General features: G+C 38.7%; 1 protein-coding gene across 1 annotated transcript in view; it reads left to right on the forward strand.

Annotated features, from left to right (window-relative positions):
* Positions 1 to 17107, forward strand: part of LOC144659326 (uncharacterized) — a 114378-nt gene that overhangs the window by 87951 nt on the left and 9320 nt on the right. Inside the window, exons 11-12 of the mRNA XM_078519740.1 lie at positions 15113 to 15438; positions 15604 to 15745. Coding sequence (XP_078375866.1) covers positions 15113 to 15438; positions 15604 to 15745 — 468 coding nt within the window. The remainder of the gene's footprint in view (positions 1 to 15112; positions 15439 to 15603; positions 15746 to 17107) is intronic.

A 17107-nucleotide genomic window follows, 5' to 3' on the forward strand; every position in this document is an offset into this window, starting at 1 on the left:
GTAAACCACGTATGATTTTTATTGAACTTTTTAATTGATCGTTTAACATAGATGGGAGTATTATTTCCCATTGTTTGCTTTCTTCAATCTTTAGAACAGATTTTGCAATTTCAAGGTCAAAGGAAGTTTAACTCAAGTTTCCACCTTCACTTAAAATGTTCCTTGTCTCTGAAGTGTAGGTTTTGTAAATGTTGAAGCTAACACTGATACTCCGCATGTATTAATACTCTGTTACTTCCCTGCTTGGTTGTTCGACAACCTAGACTCCATCCTTTTTCGCTTAAGCTAAACGGTATGTTTTCTTATAACAGCAGGTAAACCGCGAATACTATGCAATGTATGACTTTTATTGAACTTTTAATTGGTTGTCTAACACAGATTTGAGTATAAATATTTCCAATTGCTTGATTTCTTCAATCTTTAGAACAGAGTTTGCATTTAAAGCTTTCACAGTCGCACCACAGTTGCTTTCTTGTCGACATAAAAGAAAGAATATTCTTTAACTTTGACTGGTCATGTATTATTTTGATAGGTCGATTTTTTCAGTCGTTAATAAAACCTCTCTCCAAGAAACTGAGTTCGCCGAACTATGTTGTTTGGTCATCTGTACACATGCGTGGGATGAGTTAATAAGAGTGCTCACGCTACTGTCCTATAAATTATAAAAAAAAATCGAAAGAAAGAAAATTATTTTTGGAACACCACCAGGCAGTTGACCCCCACGCAAGAGCACCACATGTTGTCAGGGGACTGTTTTGGTATCCATCTACTAATTTTCAACTTTATATTCTAATTTATTTTACAAATCCTTTGAGAAGAACTATTTTATCCAAAACATCCCAAAAAAATCACCGAAAATTTACAAAACATCTGAAAACATAGATTTATGAGATGAGCATTGAGTTAATTTTTGCATTGCTTAAAATGTGAACAAGATATTGGCAGTAAACCCATGTTAGGGGGCGCAAAAATGGCATTCATGTTTACTCTTGTCTACATAAAAATATAAAAATACATTTTAATCCGTTTCAATTTTAAACCTTCGTCAGTTGTACCTTGTTTAACTGAAACTATAGACAAGTGTTTTTTTCTTTTGGTTTGAGTGGCGGCTGATAAACGTTAAACTGAACCGCCGTGAACAGCTAAACAAAGACTACCGGCGGGACATTCTTGTCAAGAAACTGAGTTTCCGTATAGTTTTTAGGTCAACTCTACATGTCGCATTCGTTACAAACGTTTGTAATTTTTCTCGACTTTGCGGGGCTATATCATCTGCACTCGTTTCTGACATATCACTCTCAAACTTGGCAAAATTGCTAATAATAAGACGCCCTTTTCAGCAGTGTCAATGGATTTTCGCTAACTGGATCGTGCCAACAGTTGAAAAAAGAAAATCTCGGAAGGTTCCATTATTCTGAGTTAAACATTCTTTCTTGCAACATACTGCTATGAAATATAACTGCGGCCAAGTCACGATGGAAAAATTATTAAAAGTGAAAAAAATTCCATTCCTATACAGTTTTTAAACACCAAACTTTCGATTTCTAAGCTGCAATCTTGAAGCCACACAACGCCGTTTTATACACTTGCAAATATTAAAATATTATAACCAAAGATCACAAGGTTCAATGGAAGAAGTGACCTTAAATTAACATTATTTTCATAAATTCTTGTTTCGCAACTTTCAGTAACATTTACATTTTGAGATCATTATCTTACTGTTTTATATGGGGTTTTATTATTACGTTTGAGTCATTTTGGGGGACTTTTCGAAAGTAAAACACAAATGTTACGTGCTTTCGAATAAACAGCTTTGTTTAACAAAAAAGAAACCGCCAGAGGATGACCCATTGTTCATTCTCAGTTGCAATGTGTTAAGCTTTCACAGTCACACCACAGCTGCTTTCTTGTCGACATAAAAGAAAGAATATTCTTTAACTTTGACTGGTCATGTATTATTTTGATAGGTCGATTTTTTCAGTCGTTAATAAAACCTCTCTCCAAGAAACTGAGTTCGCCGAACTATGTTGTTTGGTCATCTGTACACATGCGTGGATGAGTTAATAAGAGTGCTCACGCTACTGTCCTATAAATTATAAAAAAAAATCGAAAGAAAGAAAATTATTTTTGGAACACCACCAGGCAGTTGACCCCCACGCAAGAGCACCACATGTTGTCAGGGGACTGTTTTGGTGTCTATCTACTAATTTTTAACTTTATATCCTAATTTATTTTACAAATCCTTTGAGAAGAACTATTTTATCCAAAACATCCCCAAAAAATCACCGAAAATTTACAAAACATCTGAAAACATAGATTTATGAGATGAGCATTGAGTTAATTTTTGCATTGCTTAAAATGTGAACCAGATATTGGCAATAAACCCATGTTAGGGGGCGCAAAAATGGCATTCATGTTTACTCTTGTCTACATAAAAAATATAAAAATACATTTTAAACCGTTTCAATTTTAAACCTTCGTCAGTTGTACCTTGTTTAACTGAAACTATAGACAAGTGTTTTTTTCTTTTGGTTTGAGTGGCGGCTGATAAACGTTAAACTGAACCGCCGTGAACAGCTAAACAAAGACTACCGGCGGGACATTCTTGTCAAGAAACTGAGTTTCCGTATAGTTTTTAGGTCAACTCTACATGTCGCATTCGTGAGATGAGTTAATTAGAGTGCCCATGCTGCTGTTCTTAAATTAAAAAGAAGAAAAAATAACAACAGCAGGTTGGGACTTATCTTTTCTGCGTATCAAATCATTGTTGCAGACGTCGGTAACCCGAACACCTGTTAACAGAAGAAATCAAAAAAATCATCTTTGCGGTAAAATTAATATCCTTATTTCCCTCCTTTTAACTTCTTACATTTAGTCCTTCTGGTATTGACACATCTAGACTTAGAAGAGCGATGTTAAGTATTTTCACTTTGTTGTAGTGCAACTAACTTCCTTCCGAAGTGGTCGTTAATAGACCCTACAAAGGTTTTTTCAACTTTTAACATGGACTAGTTTTCGAAAATCCCGGGCGGGGGGGGGGGGGGGGGGGGGGGTGTTCCAATATATGGGCTATATAGGTATGTGCCGCGGGATAGGGTATCGTTTTGGAGGTTCTCGGTCCTTAAATAGGGTATCATTTTTGCTCCTTTTAGCATTGTGTTCCCTGTGCGATCCTTAGATAGGGTACCTAAAATTTTATCAGCTAAAATAAACGCCCAGCTAAATGAAAAAAAAAAGGTATCTTTGAACTAAAATATCCGTTCAAGTATTAGTAAAGCGATTTTATAAGGATTCGTGTTTTTCCGTGCGCGGTTAGCCGTTATTTGGGTCGTCACGGATCGATCGGAACGCTTCTCCTTCCCTTGAATAGAATGTCTTTTTTTGATTTTGGCCCTTTAAAAGGGTATCAATTTTCGCATTTGTTATCCTTAAATAGGGTCAGGGTTTAAGAACCTTTGCGGCACACCCCTATCCGAAATTTATGGGAGGGGGGCGAAAAACTATTGACACCGCTGGGAAAAGCGCGTTGGATTCAGAAAAACTTGCCAAGTTTTAGAGTGATATGCTAAAACATAAGAAGATATAGCTCCGAAAAGTCGAGAATGCTGGGGGACAAGTTTGTGTCCCTTACCTTTGCAAACGTTTGTAATTTTTCGCGACTTTGCGGGGCTATATCATCTGCACTCGTTTCTGACATATCACTCTCAAACTTGGCAAAATTGCTAATAATAAGACGCCCTTTTCAGCAGTGTCAATGGATTTTCGCTAACTGGATCGTGCCAACAGTTGAAAAAAGAAAATCTCGGAAGGTTCCATTAATCTGAGTTAAACATTCTTTCTTGCAATATACTGCTATGAAATATAATTGCGGCCAAGTCACGATGGGAAAATTATTAAAAGTGAAAAAAATTCCATTCCTATACAGTTTTTAAACACTAAACTTTCGATTTCTAAGCTGCAATCTTGAAGCCACACAATGCCGTTTTATACACTTGCAAATATTAAAATATTATAACCAAAGATCACATGGTTCAATGGAAGAAGTGACCTAAAATTAACATTATTTTCATAAATCCTTGTTTCGCAACTTTCAGTAACATTTACATTTTGAGATCATTATCTTACTGTTTTATATAGGGTTTTATTATTACGTTTGAGTCATTTTGGGGGACTTTTCGAAAGTGAAACACAAATGTTACGTGCTTTCGAATAAACAGCTTTGTTTAACAAAAAAGAACCGCCAGAGGATGACTTATTGTTCATTCTCAGTTGCAATGTGTTAAGCTTTCACAGTCACACCACAGCTGCTTTCTTGTCGACATAAAAGAAAGAATATTCTTTAACTTTGACTGGTCATGTATTATTTTGATAGGTCGATTTTTTCAGTCGTTAATAAAACCTCTCTCCAAGAAACTGAGTTCGCCGAACTATGTTGTTTGGTCATCTGTACACATGCGTGGGATGAGTTAATAAGAGTGCTCACGCTACTGTCCTATAAATTATAAAAAAAAATCGAAAGAAAGAAAATTATTTTTGGAACACCACCAGGCAGTTGACCCCCACGCAAGAGCACCACATGTTGTCAGGGGACTGTTTTGGTGTCTATCTACTAATTTTCAACTTTATATTCTAATTTATTTTACAAATCCTTTGAGAAGAACTATTTTATCCAAAACATCCCAAAAAAATCGCCGAAAATTTACAAAACATCTGAAAACATAGATTTATGAGATGAGCATTGAGTTAATTTTTGCATTGCTTAAAATGTGAACCAGATATTGGCAGTAAACCCATGTTAGGGGGCGCAAAAATGGCATTCATGTTTACTCTTGTCTACATAAAAAATATAAAAAATACATTTTAAACCGTTTCAATTTTAAACCTTCGTCAGTTGTACCTTGTTTAACTGAAACTATAGACAAGTGTTTTTTTGATTTGAGTGGCGGCTGATAAACGTTAAACTGAACCGCCGTGAACAGCTAAACAAAGACTACCGGCGGGACATTCTTGTCAAGAAACTGAGTTTCCGTATAGTTTTTAGGTCAACTCTACATGTCGCATTCGTGAGATGAGTGAATTAGAGTGCCCATGCTGCTGTTCTTAAATTAAAAAGAAGAAAAAATAACAACAGCAGGTTGGGACTTATCTTTTCTGCGTATCAAATTATTGTTGCAGACGTCGGTAACCCGAACAACTGTTAACAGAAGAAATCAAAAAAATCATCTTTGCGGTAAAATTAATATCCTTATTTCCTTCCTTTTAACTTCTTACATTTAGTCCTTCTGGTATTGACACATCTAGACTTAGAAGAGCGATCTTAAGTATTTTCACTTTGTTGTAGCGCAACTCGAAAATCCATCGACACCGTTGGAAAAAGCGCGTTGGATTCAGTTAACTTGCTAAGTTTTAGAGTGACATGCTTAAAACATAAGAAGACATAGCTCCGAACAGTCGAGAAATTTTACAGACGTTTGTATGGTGGGGGACAGGTTTGAGCCCCCTACCTTTAATACAAACGTCTGTAATTTTTCGCGACTTTGCGGAGCTATATCTTCACTCGTTTCTGACATATCAAACCTTATTGTAAGGCGTCCATTTCAGCAGTGTCAATGGATTTTCGCTAACTGGACCGTGCCAAAAGTTGGAAAAAAACCGTGGGAGTACTAGTGTTCATTATTCTGAGTTGAACATACTTTCTTGCAATATACTGCTATGAAATATAATTGCGGCCAAGTCACGATGGGTATAATTATTAAAAGTGAAAAAAATTCCATTCCTATACAGTTTTTAAACACCAAGCTTTTGATTTCTGAGCTGCAATCTTGAAGCCACACAACGCCGTTTTTTACACTTGCAAATAAATAATTATGATATAACCAAAGATCACATGGCTCATGTGATCTTTATAAATACTTGGTTCGCAACTCTCAGTAACATTTACATTTTAAGATCATTATCTCCTGCACTGTTTTATATAGGCTTTTTCATTTCGTTCAAGTCAGTTTTGGCAATTTTTCGAAAGCGAAACTCGAACGTTACGAGCTTTTGAATAAACAGCTTTGTTTAACAAAAAAGAAACCGCCAGATGACGACTCATTGTTAATTCTCAGTTATTAAGCTTTCACAGTCACACTACATCTGGTCGACATAAAAGAAAGAATATTCTTTAACTTGACTGGTCCATGTTTTGTTTTTATAGGCCGGTTGTTTCAGTTGTTAACAAAACTTCTCTGCAAGAATCTAAGTTCACCGAACTATGTTGCTTGGTCAACCGTACATGTGTAGGGTGAGTTAATTAAAGTGCTCACGCTACTGTCCTATAAATTCTTAAAAAAAGAGAAAAAAAAAACCGACGGCGGGTTGGGGCTTAAGAAATTGAAACGTTTCGTTTAAAATGTGCGCTTAAAAATGTTTAACTCCAAACGTTTCGAGGGTTCTCTCTCTTCTTCAGTGGATAATTGCCTGATTTAAAGCAACCGACAAATGCGCGCGCGTCATAACGTTCAAAACATAAAACAAAACAAAATAAAACGTTTTATTTTTTTCTTTGTTCGTGAGCGGGCGGTATTCTACAAATCCTGCGATCTGATTGGTTCCGGGAGCGGGCGGTATTCTCCAATCCGGCCCTCAACAGCGGGCGGTATCCGTGTACTTTCCGCGCGAAATCATTTTGCAGCGTTGTACGAACGAACACATGAAAGATTTACTCAGCAAAATCGAAATAGCCGCTCACCAACTGTTGTAAATGCGAAAAGACAGAATAGAAGTGGAATTAAAGGCCTCGAAGTTCTTCTAAAGGCGAGTGTTGATTTTGTTTATCGACAAATTAAGTTCTAGTTGATAGTTTGTTGAGTTTGTGGTTGTTTGTGCATTTTGCAATCATTCATTTTAATACGATAAGCTGCGCCGGTTTTAAACTTCAATTTTGAGTAAAAACTGTCTTTTTATCGGCCACTTCTTTGCCAAAACAAAACACTAGTTGCCATCATTCAAGAAAATGAGATTCGTTAATTAAAAACAGCCAAAATAATTCTCACAATATTGTGCCGTACGTCCAAACTTCGCATTTCATTCAGTTTCACTTTTGCACTGTTTATCACAAAATAATTATGCTGGGAATCAACGCAGAGCTTATTAATTCGTTAAATACAAGTGTGTATAGCTATACCGAAACTGTCTTTCCGTCAGATAGTTTTCTTTTTTCGGGAAATTCTCAAACTTAGCATCCTGCGAACAGAGTTCTTAATCAAAACATTCATCGGGAAGCCGGAATCGGCGTTTAGTTTTGTCAATGATAATGCTTTGGCTCGATTTTACATTTATGATATATTTACTACTTCAATTTCTTTGATTGAATCTCTTCAGTGTTAATTTAATATGCTGAACCTTTCTGTAAATACGGTTCATTTAATTTATTGCGAACTAAATAACAAACAGCATTTTACACTCTTGCTAACCCGTCGATCGACTCAGCATTGAAATTAAATGGCGCGCGTATACAAACAAAGATTTTGTGACACAATCTTTCTAGGTTTCTTTTAAAAACAAATAAAGTAGGAAAAAAATAAAAACGTTATTCACCAGCCTAGGTCGGTCCGTATTGGGAAAAACTGTGCCCTCGGTCTTGGAACCGCCCTCGGCCTGCGGCCTCGGGCGGTATCCAAGACCTCGGGCACAGTTTTTCTCAATACGGACCTCCCGGCTGGTGAATAACCTATATTTATTTTTTTCTTAGCGCGCGAGCGGGCAAGATGAACCGAATCCTGCAATCTGATTGGTTCCGGGAGTGGGCGGAATTTTCCGATCTTGACCGCGGTCAACGGAACGGGATGCATCCCCGCGCGAAATCAGTTTGCAGCGCGAGTCGAACGAACACATGAAAGTTTTGCTCTCCAAAATCGAAATAGCTGTTCACCAACCGTTGTAAATTTGAAAGGACTAAGAAGCAGTGGAATTAAAGGCCTCAAAGTTCCTCAAAAGGCGAGTATTTATTTATTTCTCAACAAAATTGAGTTGTAGTTTACCGTTCGTAGTTTGCCGTTGTTTATGCATGCATTTCGCAATGATTTTCACGCCATTGCGGTAAACTTCACCGGTTTTTAGACTTCTTCTAAAAGTTAAACTGCCTTGTTTATCCGTCACTTTTCGCTAAAAACAGAGCACTATTTGCCATCATTCAAGGAAATGAGATTCTTTGATTAAAAATGGACAAATTAATTATCACAATATTGTGCCGTACGTAGACACTACGCATTTCATTCAGTTTGGCACTGTTTATTAGAATAAAATTCTGCTAGGAATCATTGCAGAGATTATTAATTTGTTCAATACAAGTGTGAATAGCTTGTAAAACTGCTTTTCAGTCAAAGAGTATTTCTGAGTCAAGAGAAATAGGATTAACACCCTACGAGCAAAGTTTCTTTCAAGGCTTTTCAAAACATTTATCGGCAATTGTTCGGGAAGCCGAAATCGATGTGGCTTATGTGTGCTATATTTATGCTTTTTTTGCTTTTCTTGATTCTCTGCAGTCTAAATTATATATGCTGAACCGTTCTTGAGTATGGTTCATTTAAAAAGGAAGCTAATTTATTCCGAAATAAATAGCAAACAGAATTCTTCACTCCTGCTCGTCGATCGAGTCGGACTTAACATTGAAGTCATATCCGCGCGTATACAAACAAAGATTTTGCGACGCATTTTTTCTCGGTTTCTTTTCCAAACAAATTAAAGTAGGAAAAAAATGAAAACGTTATTTGCCGGCCTAGGTCGGTCCGTATTGGGAATTACCGTACCCAAATTCGCAAGTAACCAATCAGAAGCGCGATCTACTGTCCTGATATCCTACGATATCAAGTCACTGACCTGATATGCCACCATATCACGGTCACTTTGAAGTAAAGTAGTGTTACCGAGCGATGAATTGAAAAGAGGTTTTGCCAATAAAACAGAACCTCGTAATTTAAATTTAGCTGGTGTCAAGCGATAGTAAAAGGAGAAAAACTTTCCCGCCAAAACTAAACTTGAGCGCGCTCGCCATTTGCGCGATGTTTGCCGACGAGTAGTCAGTACTGAAACATTCAGACTGAAACAATGGAGTTAGAATTTCCACATTTTTCGCTAAATTTTGATTTTGAAAATTTAGAGAATGAAACTCCAAACAAACGAGTGGAACAAAAGGAAGAAGAGGAACTTGATAAAAGTGTTGAAGAACAAAAAGGTATCAACACAAGCAGGTCAACGCAATTTGCACTACGTACCTGGCAAGCATTGCTTCAACAGAGCGTAAAATATAACCGGATTTTTGGTTGAATTTGGGTACGGTAAATACCTAATCGTACCTTTTTGGTACGGTTCGGCTGCATATCAGGCTCGTTTGGTCTCGCCATGGGTATTTTGGCTCGACTGCGTCTCGCCAAAATACGAACCATGGCTCGACCAAACTCGCCTGATATGCCGCCGAAGCGTACCAAAAAGGTACGATTAGTTATAAAAACGGTACCCTCGGTCTTGAGCACGGCCCCCGGCCTGCGGCCTCGGGCCGTACTCAAGACCTCGGGCACAGTTTTTCCCAATACGGACCTCCCGGCCGGCAAATAACATATATACATGTCACAAGCGCGCGCTGACTTTGAGAGATTAAATAAAATTAAAATCAGTGTTGAGGCCTCGCGGATGCAGTGTGCGATGTTGGAATATGAGCTTGGCCTCAAAACGACGCCTGTCCAGGATGTTTTGAAAACTCTGACTATAAATATGAAGAATCCCGCGCCAGGACCGAAAATTCCTATTTTCTTTTATTTTCATTGTCAAAAGACCCTTTTGGTGAACTATTTTCAAAAATGTTGTTGTAAGTTTCAGCGATTTTAAATTTTGTGAAATCTAGGAGAGCTCGAAATACCCCGGAAGAGGCAACTATGGCGGATGGCATTCATGGAAAATAGAGCTCAGTTTTTCAACACGCCAGTCTTCGAACTATAGTCTGGCCTAACTTGAGTCCAATCAGTTCGCGCCGTGGTTCTTTTAAACTAGCTGAAATATCAAATAAGGTATTAAATTTGCCGGTTTACTATGATCTGCGCTACCAGCCGACAATTTTCAATTTTCAAATTACTACCCATGACCTACCCAGAAAGCAAAGTCGATTGATACTAGAACTAGAACTAGCAAAACTAATTGCTTTGGACACCTAATGGCCGTCGGTTGATTTATTCTGCGCCGTCGAGTGAGAAAATAAATAAACTTACATTTCTTTCACTCAGTCATTGTCTGAATAAGAAGAAAGCAGCGATCTTGCAACGAAAAATAAACAAAAAAAAACAAAAACGTTTGGCAGAAGTTCTTTAAAATTTTTAAATCTCTGGGGTTTTACTGCAGGCGAAAAAGACAGGGTACGGGAAGATTAAAATTCGATCAGATCCCCAACAGATAGGAATCCTAATAGGCCATTTTATAAGTGTCTGCTAAGCGACCTGGCCTTTGAATGGTAGCGAGGCTGGAGGTGACCCTGCATTGATACAGACCTTTCTGTTTTTCTCATGTAAATGCAAACTAGTTAGCATCAGAACAACTTGATTTACACAACAAAAGCAGTGAGGTCTGTATCAAACTAATGTCACCTCCAGCCTCGCTACTATTCAAAGGCCAGGTCACTGAGCAGACAACTGTAGAATGGTCTATTATAAAAAAGCCGATTATTAAACAGCTGTTAAAGAAATGATTTCTTTTTTTTTCATTCCCCCCCCCACCCATCATTTATCTCTTTCTTTGTTATCTTAGGCCTTTTTCTGACACGTCGCTGCGGGGAAGGGGGGGGGGGGAGTGAGGAGATGATTTACAATTAGTTTAGAATTTTTTTTTTCTCCGGATAGGCCAACCGTCCACACTGAAACGGCTATTTTGTACAATGAAAACTATTTCCTTGTTAATGGTATTCTTGTGGATTAAAAAACATGGCATCCTCGCTCAACAAGGTGAGTAGGCATTTTCATTTACTAACACAACATTTCTAACTGTTATTTGAAATTTAACAATCGCGAATATTCGTATATACGAGTTAGTCACGAATTTAATTTAACCCTATTCAGACCGGGCTTTTTTTGGATCTTTTCAGACCAGGGAGAGGGGGGCTTATTCCGCCCCCCCCCCCCCGTAACTTCCAGAATATTTAAGCAATCATAATGACACTTAGAGGATATGTAGTATGTCCGAAAAACTATCTTTTGATATAGGTCACGTCAGATGATGACGTCACATCACGTGACAATTTCATCATGATGTAAAAACAGCCGCCATATTGGATCCACCATCTTGGATTTCAAAATTTTCCCAAAACGTCAGAAACCCGCCCAAAATTACTGAAAAAACGGTGCAGAAAAACCCTTAAAAGGTGAAAATAATAGCATTAAAGTTAATTTTCATTAATAACAAAACAAAAATTACAAATTTGTGGAAACATGTCTGTCAAAATGCCGTTGCCATGGTTACGTAAAGTTCCTGACACAATAACCTGTCCTACCAAATTATTTCCAGATAAATTTTAGATAAACTCGCAAAGTTTGGCAGCGTTTGGTTAAAACTTGAAAAAGTTATAAGCGTTCAAAGTCAGCGAGGGCACTTGCCGCCCCCCCCGGTCTGGATAGGGTTAACAAAAATTAATGCACGCGCATTCCCTGTTGTATATGCAGGCGCGGAACAGGCTATACGTATACAGGCAATGCTGTCACTCCCATGTACAAAGCACAAACGTGTAACTCTTCAATTAGCCAACAAAGGAATTAAACCTCTAGTCGTGTAAGACAGATTTTTAGACGGTTAAAATATGGCGTTTTCCAACTTTAATACAGTCGAACCTCTCCTAACGGATACCTCTCTATTACAAACAATCTCCGATGTCCCGACAAAATTCTTACATATCTTCTTTAGAAAACCCTGTATGCATGTAGCTCAGATGTAATGTAGTACTCTTTATAATAACCGAGCTACTGCGCGCGTTGTTGCGGGCCCAAGAGAGGCCCGCAACCCTAATCTTGACAGTGACCAGCGGATTGCGTTTTACGCGTGCGCGCCACGTTATAGAAGGCGAGCAGAAAGCGGAAGTTGAAAATTTTGTTCTTCCACTAAGAACGATCGGAATGCGAAAAATGTGTCAATCACGACAGTTTGTCGTAACACCGGAAGAGAAAAATCTGTTCTCCAAAAACGATAAGAATGCGAAAAATGAGTCAATCTCAACAGTTCGTCACATAAGATCGAGGCTTCTGTCACATGGAAGATTGCAAACATTACGTTTTGCAGACGTTGTTTTATAGGTGTTGCTTTTGAAAAAAATTGCTGTGATTGTATCACAGATAAACCACGGCAAAGCGAATGATTCCAACAACGGTTATTCTCGAGAAATTCGTTATAACACTGACAACATAGCGAGTTTATCGACCGAGGAAAATCGGGGGAAATCACATCTCAATTCACACCGCGTGCTTGACTACACTTCACAAAACTGTCAATCAAAAAACAACTTTGATTGGTTCGCGGCAATAGGAAACGATAAAAACATGCGTTCGTTGCGTGACGCGTTACTCGGAATAATTGTCTTTTGTCCAGTGATTTATCATTAATCGCGCCACGTTAATAAAAGGCGAGCACAACAGAGCAAGTTCACCGCCTAAGAAAAATCACATCTCAATTCACACTGCGTGCTCGATTACACTTGCCAAAACTGTCAATCAAAAAACAACTTTGATTGGTTCGCGGCAATAGGAAACGATAAAAACATGCATTCGTTGCGTGACGCGTTACTCGGAATAATTGTCTTTTGCTCATTTTATCATTTATTTATCGGCACTGCCATCTATTAAAATTACACACTCTCGTATCAGTACCTTTTCTTACTGAGTGCGTCAAGGCCCGCACTTTCTAACCTGTGGTTACCACTGGTGATTAGTTGATACCTGTTATCTATTAGAGTACAGACGCACAGATGACGTCACTGCGTGGTGTGACTCGCGCCGTGATCAGAGTTCATAGTCCAAATCAGTGATGTCGGCAAAGTTTTTCAAAACTTGTGGAGCACAACAGGACGAAAAAGTTCAGATTAATTATAAATCTATAGTGAGAAACAATCCGCCAAGTATTGTTCATCTTTCGGAACATTTAACTGGGATAAACAAGCTTGAATGATGATTCGAGAAATTATTGAAAACTGTAACAGTTAAACAGTTGGACGACGCTACGGGAAATCCATGAATGGCGGTTGAACGCTTCTCTTGAGACGCTATTAAAGTTTAAAGTTTACAGATTTAAACAACTTTTCAAATGGAATAAAGGTTACTTTTTTCGTTGCTGTTTTAATTTTCCATCATTAATTCTGTTTATTAAATCGGTTTAACAGTGCTTTGTGGTTACGCAAAACATTATCGTGAAATGAAAACAACTTTTCTCATCGGTAGCGGCATTGCTTACACTGAAGCTAGTGTACTGAAATCTTCTGTTATTGTATACTAGAAATAGTTCTCACTATAAAGCTGCCCCCGCCTTTTTATAATTTGTTTTTTGTCGCCTTTAATTATTAATGCCGATGGACTGCACAATTAGGCTTCTTTTTTACTGTGTCATGCGGAATTTCTTGTTGTGTGACATCGTTGCGTCCTAAAAATATTCACAAGTTCAAGTCGAATTATATTACCTAGCGTGCGTAAATAACACCTAGCGGAAATAACACATAACACATTATTCGTGATGACAACACACATGCTTATTCCCGAGCTTATAACATTCAAAATAAACTTACAATTTCCAGGCCAAAAAGCCCAAAAAATTCCACGAGTAACAAAATATGGCACATTTAAAGATTCGAGAAAACAACCCACTCTTTGGATCAAAGAATCTGACAGTTTGTTAGCGAAACGAATTACGTTGTACCTTGTACTACATGACAAAGTTCACGCTTTTGTTTATTACTCGTTGTAACTTGTAAGATGTATACGATACAACAAACCTCCGAAAGCAAACCTTACAAATGTAACGCTTGGAACATAGGTAGCCGGCACGTAGCCAAGAACATGAAACCAATTGCTCGAAATCTTTCGACGTATTACTAACATTTGCTTCAAATATCACTTAACACAACCAAGGCAGAGAAACCGCTCGAACAAATCTGTGAACACGCGTAGGCCAAAACCGGAAAACAAAACGCTGCTAGCAGATGGTGAAGTTCGAAACACGAAGGTGACCAAACGCGACCTCGTGGTTGCAAGTACCCGACACCACCGTGCGCGCTTGCAAAAATATTACCCGTCACGACCGTGTGCGCCTAGTTTCGTCAAATCGAGAATGCTTCGCCCACTACAGACACATTTCTTACTTTTTCAACAAATATTCATTGTCTTGTATGTATACACCCGGGGACTCCTAGTGTGCCTCCTCGGGTTTTGGCCTCTGGGCCAAAACCCTGCGGGGGCAAAAACAAATAGATTTCATTTTGCCGTGGGTTCGTTCAGTTATAGATCACATGTACAGAAGACGTCAACATGTGGTAAGAACATCAGTGACCCACTCGCGTAACAGCTCATGGGCAACTTTTTTGTTCATACCACATTTTAACGTCATCTGTAGTCTATAACTGAACAGACGCACAGCAAAATAAAATCTATTTGTTAAACTGATAGACAATGTGTCTCAATGCTGCATATTTAACAATTAAAATGCAGTTTAAAGACGAGTGTGGGCCTCATTTTAGTTACTGACACTTCAAGCTGTCAGTGGAGTCATAAAAGTGACGTTATAATACGGAAACCACTCTAATACGGACACCTCTCTACTACGGACACCTCTCTAATACGGACACTTTGCTCTGTAAACGCCGTACACATTTGGTACTGAGTGGAGCATATGGTGCACCAAACGTGTTCTCGGTTGTCGCACATACAGATTGATCTTATCGCAGTTTTCTTAAAGACCGTGTATTGGATTGTGTAGTTCACGAACCTACTGTAATTAGTACAAATAAAAATGAATGAAGATCTGTTACATAAAGTCGCGTTCAAATATTCCCTCAGACAAACGCTGAAACCTCGAATCGACATTTCAATCCTAATTAAATAAATTTCTTTTTCAGCATGCACAGAACCCCTTGGTATGGAGAGCGGCCTCGTCACAGATGCTCAAATCACGGCATCTTCACAATGGGATGCAAATCATGCCGCTATCCAGGCCAGGTTAAACTTCAAGGCAGGTGGAGACAAAGAAGGAGGATGGTCAGCTCAAACAAATGATGTAAACCAATGGATTCAGGTCGATCTTACTAGTTACACTAACGTAACACGGATAGCGACGCAGGGAAGAAATGCATTCAACCAATGGGTAACCAAATACAAGCTGCAGTACAGCGAAGATGGAGTAAACTTTTACTATTACATGGAACCAGACCAGAATTCAACCAAGGTAATGCATCATTTGCCTGTTAGACAAACCAATATAATTTAAGTTTTAACAATTAGGTGCCAAAAATACTGCATGCGTCAGAATGGTCTTTTCCCATTCTTTGATGTCTGCAAGTACATCTTTTATTTACACACAAACTAGTGATCATTATTGATTTAATTTCAGGAATTTGATGCAAATCAAGACAGCGATACTCTTGTGTACCACCAGTTGAGCCCACCAATACTCGCACGCTCCGTGAGACTTGTGCCAACAGCGTGGAATAATCACATATCAATGCGAATGGAGCTTTACGGCTGTGAATTAGGTACAGTCGAAACTCTCCTTAAGGACACCTCTCTACGGACACCTCTCTTTTACGGACACCTCTCTAATACAGACACCTCTCTGATACGAACACGTCTCTAACACGGACACCTCTTATACGGAAAATTCTCTATTACAAACACAACTGAAATACGGACACCTCTCAAATACGCACACCTCTCTATTACGGACACCTCTCTATTACAGACACCTCTCTTATAAGGACACCTCTCTATTACAGACACCTCTCTTATAAGGACACCTCTCTATTACGGAAACCTCCATAATACGGACACATCTTTATTACGGACACCATTCTAATAAGGACACCTTTCTAATACGGACACCTCTCTAATACGGACACCTCTCTATAACGGACAGCTCTCTAATAAGAACACCTCTCTAACACGAACATCTCTCTTATACGGACACCCCTCTTTTAAGGACACCTCGCTAATAAGGACACCTCTTTAATACGGACATCTCTCTATTACGGACAACTATCTTATACGGACATCTCTCTAATACGGACACCTCTCTAATACGGACACCTCTCTAATATAGACAGCTATCTATTACGGACACCTCTCTAGTAGGGACACCACTCTAATGCGGACACCTCTGTATTACGGACACTTTTCTTTTACGGACACCCCTCTATTACGGACATCTCTCTAGTACAAACACCTCTCTAATACAAACAACTCTCTAATACGGACATCTCTCTAAAAAGGACTCCACTCTATTACGGACACCTCTCTAATACGGACATCTCTCTTTTACGGACACCTATCTAATACGGACACCTCTCTATTACGGACACCTCTCTAAAACGGACACTTCTCTATTACGGACACCTCTCTAATACGGACACCTCTCTAATACGGACACCTATCTAACACGGACACCTCTCTAGAACGGACATCTCTCTAATACGGACACCTCCCTAGTACGGACAACTCTGTAATATGGACACCACTCTAATACGGGCACCTCTCTATAACTGCACCTCTAACATAAGGATGCCTCTCTATTAAGGACACCTCTATAAAAGGAAAACCTCTCTCAAACGGACACCTCTCTATTACGGACATCTCTCTATTACGGTGACCTATCTAATACGGACACCTCTTTATTACGGACACCTCTCTAAAACGGACACCTCTCTAAGTACGAACACCTCTCTATTACGGACACCTCTTTAATACGGACACCTCTCTGTTAGGGACAACTCTCTAATTCGGACATCTAATGACCATGTATTGGATTGTGTAATTAGTACACATATAAATGAATGAAGATCTGTTACATAAAGTCGCGTTTAAATATTTTCTCAGACAAACGCGGATACCACGAATCGACA

This window comes from Oculina patagonica, chromosome 7, assembly GCF_052425735.1.
Source record: "Oculina patagonica isolate OP01 chromosome 7, crgOcupat, whole genome shotgun sequence".
Lineage (NCBI taxonomy): Eukaryota > Metazoa > Cnidaria > Anthozoa > Scleractinia > Oculinidae > Oculina > Oculina patagonica.